The sequence below is a fragment of the Diabrotica undecimpunctata genome, chromosome 1, assembly GCF_040954645.1.
Source record: "Diabrotica undecimpunctata isolate CICGRU chromosome 1, icDiaUnde3, whole genome shotgun sequence".
Lineage (NCBI taxonomy): Eukaryota > Metazoa > Arthropoda > Insecta > Coleoptera > Chrysomelidae > Diabrotica > Diabrotica undecimpunctata.
The window spans coordinates 112,974,032-112,990,440 of record NC_092803.1 but is presented as its reverse complement, the minus strand read 5'-3'; the positions used below and the strand labels follow the sequence as shown (position 1 = coordinate 112,990,440).

Below are 16,409 nucleotides of genomic sequence, written 5' to 3'. Positions count from 1 at the left end.
ACATAGTAAGTGATAGTTGTTGATGTGTTTCAATCATTACTGGTTAAAATTACTTCAATCACTTTCTCTATTTTTCTCTCTTTACTAAACCTATTTAAGTATTTGGTTCCATTGTGATAATTACCGCTACATTGAAATAAACACAAGATTGAAATTTTGAAAGAATCAAAGCTACCAAATTATTAAAGTATATGTTTGTTTGAGCAGAGTTTTTTAAAGATACGTACGTGATATGTTTAGCTATTTTATACTTTATATTAAATTTTACAATCGAATTTGTACATTTATCATCTGAAAAATCAATTTAACATTAGCATACAGTAATAACATTCTTGTTAAATTTTTTATCATTTCTTATCATTTTGATTATCCTCCTGGCACAATATTTTTTAAATGTGTCGTAATTATAATAAATTAAACTTACTTTTACCTAACAGGTGTAGGGGTAATCTTTTATCTAAATTTTAGAAATTTGTGCAGATTTCTTCCAGTCCTTTCTTTTTTGTGCAATTGTTTTTACCTCATTCCATATTACTCTCTATTATTGAATATTTTCCTTATTTTATTATTTCTCGGTCTTGGTTTCTCTTGGTCTTTCTCGTTTTATTTTATTTGCCGATTTTGCTTCCCATACTGTTTTAGTCTATCTTTGGTTGTCCATCCTCACCAAGTGTCTCCACCAGCTCATTTGCTATATGCTAAAAGATTTAATCTTTTACACATTGGTATAGCCCAGATGACAGAAAACGATATTATTAAATCGTTTTAGCTCATGGCCACGAAAGTAGATGGCACCTCTGCACGCTAACCAATGCAATGGTAAAGATTTAGGAGACATTCGTTGGACTTTCCGGGTTTGAATTTGTAGTAGCCCGAGTGTCTGATGAAACAGGGATGCTGAAATGAACCATAACACTCTATTGATACCGATTCAAGCACGAGAAGTTTAACGAATTTGACCTCCTAGACCATATATTTGGCCTATATATATATATATATATATATATATATATATATATATATATATATATATATATATATAATATGTATGTTTTGGATGGCTCGAGCTTTCAATTGTGTTTACAATTATTATCAAGAGCTGCTAAAAAAGACAAAATATCTTACAAAGTTGAAATAAAAGTGCTGCTTTTACACATTTCAAAAAGAATTACTACAAAAATGTCCTTATCTAATTAATATTTCTCTGAAATTTTAATATAATTTTGAAAACATTTTCTTAACACAAAAACAATTGAATTTATAAATAAATTAGAATAGCGACCAATTACAAATAAGCCCCAATGTCATACATGCCAACTTAAAATTTTTATTTTTGACAATTATATTGCCAAAAATAAAATTTTGTTTAAAAATTCTTTTTTGTTTAGTGACAAAAAAGAAGAAGATTTATTCACCATTGATAGATGTCTGAAAAAATGTAACAGATATATGAAAAAATTAAATCAAAATGTGATATTTTACAGGTTTCATATATTAACTATATATTCAAACCAAAGAATATAGACGCTTATATTATAGATTAGATTATAATATAGACGCTTATATTATAGATATATTATAGAAGCGTCTATATTCTTTGTTCAAACTCCACTACCACTAGTGATGGTAGAAGATACCACCTTCAACTCCGTAAAGTAGCGTAGAGAGTACTGTAGCCTTAGGTGGCGGTTGCTTAAGAGCTTTCTCATTTTGATGAATTTGGATCTTGCTATTTCAATTCGGATCTTAATCTCTACGTCTGGGTCTCACTTATCATTTACTGTATATCCCAGATATTTAAATCGGTGTACTCTTTTAATACGTTCGGCTTCAATATTCAGGTCGATATGTTGAATGTTCTTTTTACTGATCACCATAAATTTAGTTTTCTTTCTATTGATCTTCAGTCCAAATTGGTTGCCAGTTGTATTTCTTAAATAGTTGTAAATCTTCGATGTTATCGGCCAGTATAACAGTATCATCTGCATATCGAAAATTACTTATTGGTACGCCATTAATCTTGATGCCCTTGTTGTACTTTTCCAGTGCCTCTAGAAATATTTGTTCTGTGTACAGGTTGAAAAGCAGTGGCGAAATAATACAGCCCTGTCTAACCCCTCTCCAAATGGTTACGTTTTCACTCACCATATGTCCATTCTTCATGTGGGCTGTTTGATTCCAATATAGATTTTTTTTAATCTGGATGCCCTTAGTCTCAAGTCCTGTAAGATGTAATAGTTCTATGAGTTTGTCATGTTTGATAGTATTCAATGCTTTCTCATAGTCGATAAAACAGGCGTAAACATCTTTCTGTTGATCCAGACATTTTTGAATCAAGACTTGTATTCCAAAGAGCGGCTCTCGAGTTCCAAAACTGCATCTAAAATCAAAACCGAACTGTGTTTTACTTATGCTACGCAAGAATACTTTAAGGGTGTGACTCATTAAACTTATAAGGCTATATTCACTACACGTCTTAGAATTCGATTTCTTGGGAAGAGGCAAAAATGTAGATTTCAACCAGTCCAATAGAATTTGACCAGTATCATATATCTTATTAAACAGTTCCAATACTACATTCACGTTGTTCTCGTTAAAAATTCGATTGGTATTTCATCGCATCCTGTTGCTTTCCCATCTTTCGTTTGATCTATAGCATTTATCACCTCACTTTTCAATATTTTTGGTCCATTCAGATCAAGAGTGTTCGTAGAAATATGACGATTGTATTGTATCACTGATTCATGAAAAATCAGGCCTTCTATTTTCGATTGTATTAATGATAATATTTAATAATAATTTTAGACACCAAAAACCTATTGATTAATTGGATTGCTTTTGAAACCATTTAAAAATTCATAAATTCATGTTTTTTTATATATACGTGTTTGTTTACTTCCAAATAATATTTTTTATCTTTAGTCATTATTCCAATTTATCTGATAAATCAATAAATTGTGTCGCTGTATAAATTACTCGTAAATTTTTATTATGTAGTCTTAATACTAGTAAGTGCTCAAAATGAAGGTGCTAGTGTTACTCTCGTTGCTATCTACATTTCTTATTTGCCAAACATCAGGTAAGCATAATCTTTATAAATAAAAATCACAGTGGTCTCTTAATGTTGTTTTTTATGTACCCAAGCAATGTAAATAGTCGTAATAAAAGGTAACTTACTACTAAGGTATTTTACTTCAAATGATATTATCCCTTTCAATATTCGATTAATATTCAACTTGTTACCAAATCCGGACTGTTTGATGTTGACGTGGTCTCTTTTGATGAGATTTGTCGAATTAGTATAGCGATGTTTAGGTCAGGATGAAGGTCCACAACAGGACAGCATAACTACATATTGGACTTATTCCATATCTGCTTATATATAATGAGGTTGTTGTCATGTATTAATTAGTCAGAATTACGACTAAGCAACCAATATATTTTTCTGAACTTCTTCATGTTTCTTCTCAATATGATATTTCCACTGAAACTTCGTATTAAGAGTTATACCCAAGATATATTGCTGTGTTTGTATATTTTAATTGTACGATCGACTGCTTCTTGTTTAAAGTTGTCATTGAATAGGAAAATGTTATGGGAACATCAATTTTGTATAACATATGTGAGGTTCCGAGCCCACCTTCTCCTCATTCCTTGATCCTTTGTCAGAGCGTAGTGACACTCCAAATATAATTAACTTGCTGTCTGTATTGGCTGCGTTCCTGTGCCGTATGGACGGCTTCCATATGTAGGGATTATCCCACTAGAGTCTTTATTTAGTCTGCCCAAGTTGTTGGACATCTTCCTCTTGTTCTTTGGCCTTTTACCTTTTCTTCTACTACCAATAGTTCCATAATCCCCGTTCTTCAAGGTAGGTGGCCGAAGTAAATTAGGTATGCTCGGTTTACTTTTTTTAGTATCTTGTCTTTTATATGAAGCTCTTCCATAATTGACAGGTTGATCCTTTGTTCTGTCCAGGATACGCGTAGAATTCTTCTATGGACTCACATTTAGAGGCCTTCGATCTTCCTCCTATCAATTTTTTGATATTTCATGTTCAGCTACGTATGTAGCAACGGGAAAAATAAGCGCATTGATTAACCTGAGCTTAGTATTCCTTGTTATTATTCGTTCTTTCCATATTTTAATCAAATAAGATGTTACGGTTCATTTATGTTCGTTATGATTTCTTTTTTATTTGAAATGGACCTGGTTTGACTTCGTTAAGTTTTTTTCCATTCAATGTTGATTTATTTTCCACATATACTAAAATTTCCCTCTTTTAAATCATAGAATTTTCTATTTTTGTCATTTAGTTTTTTATTATATTCATGGCGTAATGAATTTTTATAGACTATTTGTTTATCTTTTTGTAAGTTTGTCACTTCAAACAGTTCCTTGGGAACAATCGGATGGGCTTCTCCAAAAACCAAATATTCTGGGCTATAGCCAGTTACAGAATAAACGTTTTTATTGTATTCATCTATACATTAGTCGGCTATTTTGTCCATGATCTAATTCTGGTTTTATTTTGTTTGCATCTTATTCTGTTTACTAATGTTTGATTAAGTCTTTCGTTTAAGATATACGAGAATGGGCAGTCTACTGCTGTAAAGATTAATTAAATAACTAAACGTTTCATTTGATTTCTAAACATTTTGGAATTAATTCCAGGATATTGATCTGTTCTTCTTCAAGTGCCCTGTCCGTTGCGAACGTTGGCTATCAACATGGCAATTCTGATCTTGTTTGCGGCGCTTCTGAATAATTCGACCGATGTGAGCCCGAACCACTTCTGCAGATTTTGGAGCCACGAGTGTCTTCTCCTGCCTGGCCCTCGCTTACTGTCTACTTTCCCCTGAACAATCAATTGAAGTAGACGGAACTTATCGTGTCTCAATATGTGGCCTAGATTTTCAAGCTTTCTATGTTTGATTGTGCTCACGATTTCTTTCTCATTTCCGATTCTTTGGAGTACCTCTATGTTGGTGACATGTTCGGTCCAGGATATACGAAGAATGCGTCGGTACACCCACATTTCGAATGCTTCTAGTTTTCTCGTGAGAGTCTCTGTCAGCGTCCAGGCCTCTCATACCATATAGTAAGATCGGAAAAATGTAGCACTCAACTAGACGTAGTTTTAGGGGAAGAGACAAACCCTTGCTTATGAGGAGCTTTTTCATATTGTTGTTGACTGATCTGTTAATAATGTTTTTATGGGGTGTTTATCTTGAGTTTTGGCAATTAATTTTATGAATAATCATCTGTCGTCTGATTTTTAGAACTTCAAACGCATATCTGGTAAAGTGGCCTACAAGTAAGTTGAGGTATTTTTTTGTCGAACGATTGCCTCCAAATTCTCCTATTGTATCTAAGGACATTATCTCAATATGTTCCTTTGGCGGACAAAATTATGAAAAGAGACCATATTTTGGATATATTCTTGTTTTATTTTTAGAGAAGATCTCGCATTTTTGGCAGATATCCTTTGCCAGTGAATCCATATTCTTAATGTAATAAAAATTTATAATTCTGTTTGTTACATTACCAGTGGAATTTGCAATTAATGGAGATATGACCATAACATTTGTGAATTTTTGTTATTAACTCTAGTCCAAAGTCTTTGGGCAAATTTTTTTTTTCATTCTTCCTTAATTTATAAAATATATCTTGGTTTAAAATTGTTTCCCTCATTTTATCTATTATTTGTCGATTATTATTTTGATCTTATTTTCCAAAACAGGATTTTTAGAAAGGCGGGCGGCTTCTACATTTTGTTTGCCAGGTTCATATTTTATGTCGAATTCAAATTGTGAAAGGAAATGTGTCATATCTCCTAATTCTTCATCTGGTCTTGTACGAAGTTCTCTTCCCTCAAGGGGCTTCTGATCAATAATAACTATAAATTTTTTTCTCATTAGCAAAAATTTTATTGCTTCTTTAATTGCTAGGCATGCTAAAACTATGGCTTTTTTGTTCTTTTGATATTTGATTATTTTTTTTGAAAAGTAAGCTACTGATTTCATTTCTCCATTACTTCGTTTTTATTTTAGAACTGCACCAATTCAAAAATAGCTACAATAGGTTCCTAGCAGAGAATATTCTTTAACCTATCAAAAGCTGTTTGGCAGCTTAAAGACCAGTGATATCTGATATATTTTGGCTCTAATCTGAATCTAATCCAAGTACAATATCATATTCTAAATATTCATCATTAGTTAATATTTTTCTTAATTTTATTTTATAATTTATATTATTAATTTTCCTCTAAAATTTATTCTACCATTTATCCTTTTAAACATATTCCAATCTAGACATTTGCCTTGGGAGGGGAACTCCCAACTGCGAAGGGGGGGGCACTTCCAAATAAACGCCCAACCAAAAGACATAAAAAAGATAAACCCAAATCACACAAAAGACATAAATAAATTTTGATTTTGACCAGGATGAACGGCATGTGGAATGCAATTTTAGATTCCCTTGCCGAATAATTTATCCAGTTGTTTGTTTCGCAAGTTTTGAGGAAACACAGTGGTAAAAATTTGAATTCCGTTTCGCTAGGTAGAAATCGTTTGATTTCTCTTTTTGTATTTAGATGACGTAGTTACGTCCGTATATAATTATTTTGATAACTATTGTCTAGGACGGGAGAGATTTTTGTTTTGGTTCAGATCAGTGGCTATACCGCTCTGAGGAGACCTAAAGAGGTCGAAATACGTATAAGCGGCTGTCGCTGCCCTGTATCGAAACAAAAATCTAATACTGTCATTATGTTTTATCACTTACTTCGTTTGGAGTACCAGAAACTGAATTCACTACGAATTTTGACCAGGATGAACGGCATGTGGGATGCAATTTTAGATTCCCTTGCCGAGTAATTTATCCAGCTGTTTGTTTCGCAAGTTTTAGGAAACACAGTGGTAAAAATTTGAATTCGGTTTCGCTAGGTAGAAATCGTTTGATTTTTCTTATTGTTTTTAGATGGCGTAGTTACGTCCGTATATACTTATTTTGATAACTATTGTCTAGGACGGGAGAGATTTTTGTTTTGGTTCAGAGCAGTGGCTATACCGTTCTGAGGAGACCTAAAGAGGTCGAAATACGTATAAGCGGCTGTCGCTGCCCTGTATCGAAACAAAAATCTAATACCGTCATTATGTTAAATTTTGATTTATTCCGAACCGGATATATGGTAAAATCAGTAACGAGAAAAAATAACTTCCGAACAATAGTCGGATTTAATAATTTCTTTGTTACCTACATAACTATTTACGTGATTTTTTTATAGGTGCGAAAAAAAACGTCGTTTGTTATTTCGCCAGTTGGACTATTTATAGAGCAGGAAATGGTGCTTTCGATGTCAGTAATATAGATCCATCGCTGTGTACACACATTAATTTTGCTTTCCTTGGTCTGAACTTAGATGGTTCTATTCACATTTTGGATTCTTGGGAGTCAAATGATCCTGGTGGTCATGGTAAGTAAATAATATCTGTTTAATACATCCATTGATTAATATAGCCTCTGTAATTAGCATCCCTATAGACTTCTGCTATTTATAATACTGAGAAAAATCTCAATATTAAAAAATATATTTACGGGAGTATTTTGGGAGTAAACTGGTAGTAAAATATTAATTTAAAATAATTATTAACCCAAAATAATTCAGCAAAAGTCATCTAAAACGTAGTACTTAAATCATCAAATAACGCTAGCACCATGACAGACATCTATACCGCAACACAGTAACAGAACCGCGTAAAGTAACAGAAATCCTATTTTTTTATTACCCTGCGTTCGAAACATTATTTTAATGTTCACAAAAGAAAACCACAATGCAGAAATAATTTAAATAGCTTTGAGTAGACTAAAACATCATGATTTTGTTATCACAGATAATTAAAGAACTTATTGTGGTCACTAAGGGGATATTTAGTCACTATTACATATTCCACTTATTGCAAAAAAAATGTAAAATATTGGTTTTTATTTTAAAGTATACGTTTAAAAGATAAAAAGAATTGTCATTTAAAGACGTCAAGTTAGCGACCTTGAGAAATTCTCTGTCGCAAAATCATCACAACTAGCGAGCAGATCAAAAATAAATAGGAATGCATTTGATAAGGGCTTATTTCGTCGTACCATTATTGGTGTTCAGTAAGTAGGGAAGACATTAACAACCATTCGTACATATAAAAAGTAAAATAAAGAATGTGACTATTTGGAAAGTGTGGAAATATTGGGGAAGGAAATGCGGAATTTAGAATTTCGCTAGATAAAAACAAAAACTGCTGCAATTATACAAGGCCTTCGCAGTGGTATAAGACGTGCAACATGGCCTTCATATCTTCTAAACTCATAGCAAAAAGTTTACTATGACATCCTCATATAACATAAGCCCACTATTATCATAATAACATTTCAGCTGTGACTTAGTATGTCTACTGTAAATTTAGCTGAACACTTTATCTTTCCTATGTTCTAGTATTATTGCAGAACCCAAGGATAGTTCCGTTACAAATATTGGAGTCCATACTCCTTTTTAGGCCCATCAACCTTCATGAGTTTCCTCGGTACCTATGTCAGTTTTGGAACTGTTCGTATACAAACCAGAACTTGTCCTTACTGGCCGGCTGGTTTTCCAGTTTTCTCTTTTTAATGTTATAATTTGACAATTTTTGTTAAAATGATATCCCGGAATTATATTTATATGGTTCACTGGTATTCCCAAAACGTATCTGCCTTTATTTTCTGATATAAAATTACTTGGTCTGCCTCTGTTTCTATGCACTTTATACGTAGTATATCCCTAAATGTATTTTTGATAAGGTTGTTGGTTTAGTAAAACCTTCAGCTCTGTTGGAGTAATTTTCGTAGTTTAAGTAAGCATTCTGTGAGTTACACGAAGCAGTCGAGCTGTGCCAGACTGCTATATATTGTTACACCAAGTCACTGAACCAGAGGTTATCATGGACCTTATTACCCTTGTGTATAACTTTAAGGTGCATTTAAATTAACGCGAATACAAACGAACGAAATAATTCGTTCGTTAAAATTATTGTATTTAAACAGCAAATCAAATACGACCGAACGAAGGGGATCAAGTACAGACATGATACAAACGATGTCGGTAAATCAGCGAATTGGGAAGTACTATTTTAAAACTAATTTATTTACAATTTAGGCTGACAGAGCCGTTTGTTCTGCAATGCTGACAACTTGTATGCATAAATAATTTTGCAATATGGAATGTACGAATTAAAAGCCGCTTCAATTAATTGAATATCTATTAAATCTGAAGTCGAAATTATATAAAATAAACAAAAAACTGATGCCTGGAACAAAATTTAGAATGATATGAATTGTGATGTGTCTAAAGTAAAAAAAGTTCGGTTGCCTGTAAAGTCGGTTTTACGGGCGAAGATTTTACGTGACAACGTCTTTTTCTCGGTAGAATATTTATTGATATGAATATTATTAAATTGCACAATAGGAACAAGGAATTGAATGAAAATAAGAATTGCACAAATTTTAACTATAGAAATATATTTATATAACATATAAATATATATCTAACAATTAATCAATCAATCATAGTTTACGATAATGAAATATTAGTGTACAATTATTTACCTTTATTGTTGTAGTTCTTGTAAATGACGAATCTAAGCACTCCACATTTTCACTACAGACACAGCTGACGATACTTTAACCACACGTGTGAACTTGTATTATGACGCTTTCTCGGTTTTCCAACGCCAAGAACGCTCGAGAAAGACAGAGACACAAGCACGCACCGATTCAACGCGCCTAATTCTCTAGTGCTGCGCGCGCAGCGGACCGATCATGTTTGAGTGGGAGAGAGACGCAAGGCATTCGCCGGTCCGGCGGGCCTCTCTCTCGTTCGGTGACTCATCGTAACAGACGTGAGCGGGCGTTACACTTTTTCATGAGTGACTCCGAGCCACAACCTAATTTAAGACGTTGTCACGTCAAAAAAGATTACTTCACTCCTGGCATCATTTTGACGAGAAAGACAAAAAGAGCTTTAAAGGCTCTTTAAAAAAGTCAGGTAGTGGGACTGATACAACTTATAATTTTACGTGGTTTGCTTTTAAATTTCATTTCAAAATCATCCGCAGACATTCTATAGAAATTTGTAACTTGACCTACATTGTCAGTTGTTAAATCAATTAACAAGGCATCATATCCTCTTTTTCTCTTTTGTAACAAATTTGAACACCACACTCTCTTCTTCCTTTGTTTCTAGAAAGTTCTGCAATAACTATAAAACTAGCAGCACTAATGATGACATCTTCATCTGTATCCGATATTGCGGACGGATCATTAACGAATGCGAACGTTCGCTACAATGTAAATGGTCCTATTTTGTAGAAAACAAATGACCAAGCAAACATCTACAAATTCGTTCCCTCGTTCGTTCGTTTGTGTTCGCCTTGATTTCAATGCACCTTTAGATATAGTTTGAGTTTAACCTCCATTTTTTTAAAACAGTAGCCTTATTTTCCAAGTAAGATTACAGTCTTTTACTTAAGCTTTCGGATGTGTGGACGTTAGCTTCTGGTCGAATATTATAACTAAGTATTTAGCCTGACATACAAGTGGAATCTCCTCTCCCCTGAGTACTGTTGAAAATAGTGATTGTAGTGCTCTTCTTTTATTAAAAGCTACTTTTATTATTTATGAATTGCATGAATTATTTCAAATGCAATTTTAAGTAACGGATATTTTTCTGCATGTTGTTTGTTCCTAATATTACCATCGCTAATAATTTCTAATATTGCCAGTGGCAATATTAGGGATTAAACATTAAACTCTTTTATCGAATGCAAAGAAAACGAGCTGAGTGGTGGTAAGAAGATCTACGCTCGGCTCTGCAAGTCATATCGAACGGAAGGTGCTGCCAAGCGTTACAACATTCTTCGCTCAACGCTAGGTCTTTATCACAGCACACAAAATCCCGTAAGAAAGCTTGGAAGATCACCGGCTTTATCTGCAGTACAAGAAAATGATCCTGTCGAAAGAATTCACAGATTAGCTAAGGTGGGAATGCCTTATTTGACAAACCTGGTATAATATGGACGAAACAGGATGCAGATTGACAGTTCATAAGCAATAAATTGTTTTTGCTTAAAGGGAAGCAAAACCGATACATTTAACCGCACCCGAGCACGGAGAAAACGTGTCAATTGTAGGTTGCGGTCAACCTGTACCTACTTTTGTGCTTTTTGAAGTCCAAAGTTTTAAACCTGAATGGTCTGACTCAAAAACTACTATTGTTACAAATAAAGGTAGTATGCCATGCGAAGCATTTGTTTATTTTGTCTTCCTAGTAACAGGTCACACGAGTTGCAACCTATGGATAAGTCAGACAAGACGTGCTACAGTTTATAACAACTAACTCTGGCAAGGCAATTTCAAAAGTGAGGTTTGGAAAAATTTTTACTCCAGTTTGGCTAAAAGCAATGACACTATCAAACATTATCTCCGGTTTTGCAGCCACCAACATTTATCCGTTTAGACCAGACGCTACCTGAGACTGCCTTTGTACCAAGTTTAATCACCCACAGAGAAGAAGACAAAGTAAACCATAGTAGCTCCTAAGATTCATCAAATGTCGTTAGAAGTTCTAGCAAGTCGATTGAACTTGCAGATGAAAACGAAGCAAGTACAAGGGGATATCAAGTACGAGAGAAAACTAATAACAAAAAAGAAGCGTTTAATTATTTTTTCAAGTAGCGAATCGTTATCAAATTTTAGTCTTCACGATTACTCGACAATGTCTCTAGTGAAGATAAACCCATTGAAAGATCTAAGAGGAGCAGCAGTTCTGAAGATAACAGTTCACTAATTGAATTAAAATATAAACTACATCTACAAAAGAAACAACATGTTGTAATCCGTGATCTAATCAAGTAATAACTTCTGACTCCAAATGCTTAAACAGTTCTTTTAAAGGTACAGAATTGCTGATTACACCGAAAATTAAATTACCCACCGCGAAGAGGAAGCCAGCTTTAAATAGTAAAGCCCAGCAAGTTACCAAGGATTTGTTCGCACCAATACCAAAATTGAATAATCCAATCAAATTTGTCAAAAAAGCAACGAGCAGTAGGTACGAGAAAAAAAATCAAGCAAACACAAATCGTACCCGGAAAATTACAGAAGAAATAATTTATTAAACACAACATTAAAATTAACAACCAAACTGATAACAAATAAACTGACATTGTAACACTAGCAGAAGAACATCAAGGTTTTAGGTCGGAAAGATCAAGCACCAACGCTGTATTTATAATAAGGCAAGTGCAAAGGAAATCATTAGAATACAACTAACCGGTATATTTATGTTTCGTGGACCTTAAGACCGGGTCAAATTAAATAACGTTATCCACTTATTGTACGCAAGAGAGATACCTCTAGGAATAATCAAAACGATCGAAAATATCTACCAAAGCAACACAACACAAGTAAAAGTAGAAGAACTTACTGACCCTATTGAAGCTGGCAATTTAATATAACTGCCAAAAAATTTAACATGTTAATTTTCTCAATTAGAATACAACAAACTGGTATATCTATGTTTGGTAGACCTAAAGAAAGCATTTGAGCGGGTCAAATTAAAGGACCTTATTCACTTGTTGCACGCAAGAGAGATACATCTAGGAATAATTAAAACGATCAAAAATATTTACCAAAATAACACAATAAAAGTAAAAGTAAAAGAGGGACTAATTGACCTTATTGAAGCTGGGAATAAGATAAGACAGGGAAATTCCCTGAGTCCTCTATTGTTCAACCTGATTATGGATGAAATAATAAAAAGTAAAAACTAAAAAAGGATACCAAATTGGACAAAAACTACTTAAAATAATCTGGTATGCAGATGACGGGACACTATTCTCTCAGAATGAAGATGATTTACAACGTATGCCAATACCAATTTAATATAACCGCCAAAAAATTTAACATGTTAAGTTCCCCAAAAAAGACAAAATGCATGGTTATAACAGTAAATTTACTAAGATGTAAATTCTAGCTAGAAGATCAGATAATAGAACAAGTGATGGAGTTTAAATATCTAGGCATCACATTATCTAGCTACGGAAAGTTCTAAAGGGAAATGGAAGATCAAGTAAATAGAACAAAGAGAAATGAAAGGCAGAATTTACAACACAGTTTTCAGACCAATAAAGACATGTAGAAACACGAACTGACACAGAGAGGACAAACAACATGTTTGAAACAGCAAAGATGAAAACACAGAAAAATTGATGGTAAAACGATTAGTAGGAAGACCACGAAAACGATGGAAAAACAACTTGCCTAGACGATTAAATACTATGTAGTACGATTTTTAGAAATGTCAGAAATATTGTAAAATAATATTATTTAATTGTATATTTTTATTTTCAGAGGGTTTTAAGCGTCTCGTAGGTCTTAAAGAGACCAATCCTGACCTTAAAGTAAGTGTAAGTATGGGCGGTTGGAACGAAGGCTCCGAGCACTATTCAGCAGTAGCATCAGATCCAGCAAAAAGGGTAAAGCTTGCAGATGAGGTTTTAGCTTTTATCGAAAATTGGGGCTTCGATGGTTTTGATTTGGATTGGGAATATCCAGGATTACGAGGAGGAAACGAAACTATTGACAAAGTAAGTACAATATAATTACGTTAAATATTTATTTATTTAATTTAACAGGTATTGGTGGTCTAAGATCAAAAAATTTTAATTAAAAATCATAAAATATAAACTCAAAAAGTTATTGCGGACTTCAGGTTGATTCTAAGCTTCAAATTGAGAGGTTAATTGAAGACGTTAATAGAAGAGAGGTTAAACACATTGTTGGGTGAATTGTAGTGGATTGTATGCAATATTTCCCCGACTTTCTATTACTCCGCTATTATTTTATATTCTTGTTATTGACTTCTTCTTGTAGTATTGGCAACCAAAGCCTGCTACATTCTGCTGATGGATTTGCTACACATTTTTCTTAATTAAGTAGACTGCTTGTGACTTGCTTCTTTGACTTTTCTTTTTTATGTCTGCTTTTTTCATGATTATTGATGCATCTTTTCATTGTACTGTGTGCTCGTTGTCCCAGGTATGTGTGCATATCTGAGATTAGTCGAAGTTTCTATTCTTGATGTATGCTTCATGCTCTTTTATCCTGACACTTAGTAGTTTTGCGGTTTCTCCCACGTAGATCCCATGTGCAGGGCGAAACTACACTGCCCCTTCCCAGAACATAATTAGCTTAGATCTAATTTATAAAAAGAAATACCAGGCATAATTTCATTCTCAGATTGTTTCTAATCTTCGAGCAATATGCATTTTAACATAAATGTTTTATTTGTTTGAACTTCAATGGTGAAACTTGTATAAAATGCTGTAATCTCAATAATTATTCTTTATCAATTTATCGTTAATAAATTCGGTAATTTTTTTCGTAATTTTTTATCTTTCATATAGGGTTTCACAGACCACCCCTTTTTAATTAGGATTTTAAGTTTTTTTTTCAATGTCGAGGCCAGCGTCTTTTGTCAAAATTTTTGTCAAAGAAGGTAAAGAATACCTTCTCTTTATCGCCTACATCTGGAGAGTCCACCAGTTTTCAGAGTTGTAGAAGCCAATGACTGGTTCCTTTCTCTGGGTGCAAATATGCAACTATGTTCCCTTCAGAGACCAGTGTCTGTTTAGTATTTTATTGAATATGTAACATTTTTTAAAGCTAATGGGTAAATATTTCGATTTTCATTATTGTTGTTGATAATTTGCTGATGTTTTCTGACGTAGTTTCTTTTGATGTCTTTGAGAGAAAAATGTGTTTAATGTATTTAATCTTAAGTTCCTTCATGAGTTTCAGGTTAAAACTCATTGGTGTTCATTTTGATTTACAGTTTAGCTGTATTTCGTGTTTCTTGTTTTTCTTCGTCAAGCTGTTATATTTTGTTATTCAATAATATCTTATATTTAGTTTTTAGTAAATAATATTTTTAATATTTAGTTATTAGTTATTAGTACTAGTCTTATATTTGTTATCTAATATCATAAGGTCAAACAAGATAATAAATAAATAAATATAAAGATCTTAAATGTGAATATTTTTCATTATCTTAATTGAATCATACAAAAATAAGTAAATAAAATCAAAATAAAAATCGATATCTTACTAGCACCTACTTGTAGAGATAAAAACAAATATACCTACACTTTCAAAAAAATCTGAAGATCCAAAAGTAATCGTCTAATAATAACGATATTTTCTATGACATTCTGTGTTTCTAAAAAACAAATTCTAACAAACAAATTGGAGGATTCCAAAGATGGAGTCAAGGTGAATGGCGTAAATATCAACAGTATCAGATACGCCGATGATACAGTGTTAATTGCGGATTCCGACGTAGGTCTACAACGACTCATCGACAAGACCAACTAGACCTGTGAGCAATTTGGTATGAAAATAAACATTAAAAAAACCAAAGTGATGTCAATCCGAAAAAACCAAAACGTACCTCAACCTTGCACAATAAATGGGCACATTTTAGAACAGGTCAATAGATTTAAGTACCTGGGATGTTGGATCGATAGCAGCCTAAATCCTGATCTAGAAATAAGATCGAGAATAGAACAGGCCAGAAAATCTTTCGAAAAAATAAAAAAAACTGCTTTGTGATTCTCGAATAAAACTCGAAATTCGACTACGTTTATCAAAATGCTACGTTTGGTCGACTCTTCTATATGCAGTTGAAACTTGGACCCTAAAAACATCAACCGTAAATAAATTGGAGGCCTTTGAAATGAGGATCTACCGGAGAATGCTCAAAATTTCATGGACATCGCATACCTCAAACGAAGAAGTGCTGCATAGAATAGGCAAGGAAAGAGAACTTTTTAACACAGTAAAAGTTAGAAAAACATCATACCTAGGCCACATACTGAGAAATAATAAGTACCAATATGCCCAACTTATAGTGAAAGGAAAAATCGAGGGAAAGAGAGGCCTAGGAAGGAAAAGACTATCGTGGCTGAGAAACATCCGACAATGGACAGGGCTAAATTTTGAACAGCTAATAAGAACAGCTGAAGATAGAGAAGATTTTAAAATTGTAGTAGCCAACCTCCATTGAGGAGAGGGCACTTTAAGAAGAAGAAAAAACAAATTAATATGTGTACACCTTTTTTAATTGAGTTTATCAAAAATATTTTTTAACACAAAGTACTTTTATACTAAACTATGTAAAATGCGTGCCTTTCAGAGGTGGGATGCCAAAAACCATACCAAATAGTTGCGAGGACAGTCCTTAAAATAGGGATCCTGGAATGTACAGAAAAATGTAAACATTGCAGGACAACACTGCATTTTGTACAGGATAGTGTGTTGCCAGT

The 16,409-nt window shown here is 33.3% G+C and overlaps 1 protein-coding gene across 1 annotated transcript in view; it reads left to right on the top strand.

Moving 5' to 3' along the window:
- The first annotated feature begins 2,922 nt into the window (after positions 1–2,922).
- Positions 2,923–16,409, top strand: part of LOC140452708 (chitotriosidase-1-like) — a 31,961-nt gene continuing 18,474 nt past the window's right edge. The window contains exons 1-3 of the mRNA XM_072547029.1: positions 2,923–3,079; positions 7,289–7,477; positions 13,438–13,673. Of these exons, the coding sequence (XP_072403130.1) occupies positions 3,022–3,079; positions 7,289–7,477; positions 13,438–13,673 (483 nt within the window). The 5' untranslated portion in view covers positions 2,923–3,021. The remainder of the gene's footprint in view (positions 3,080–7,288; positions 7,478–13,437; positions 13,674–16,409) is intronic.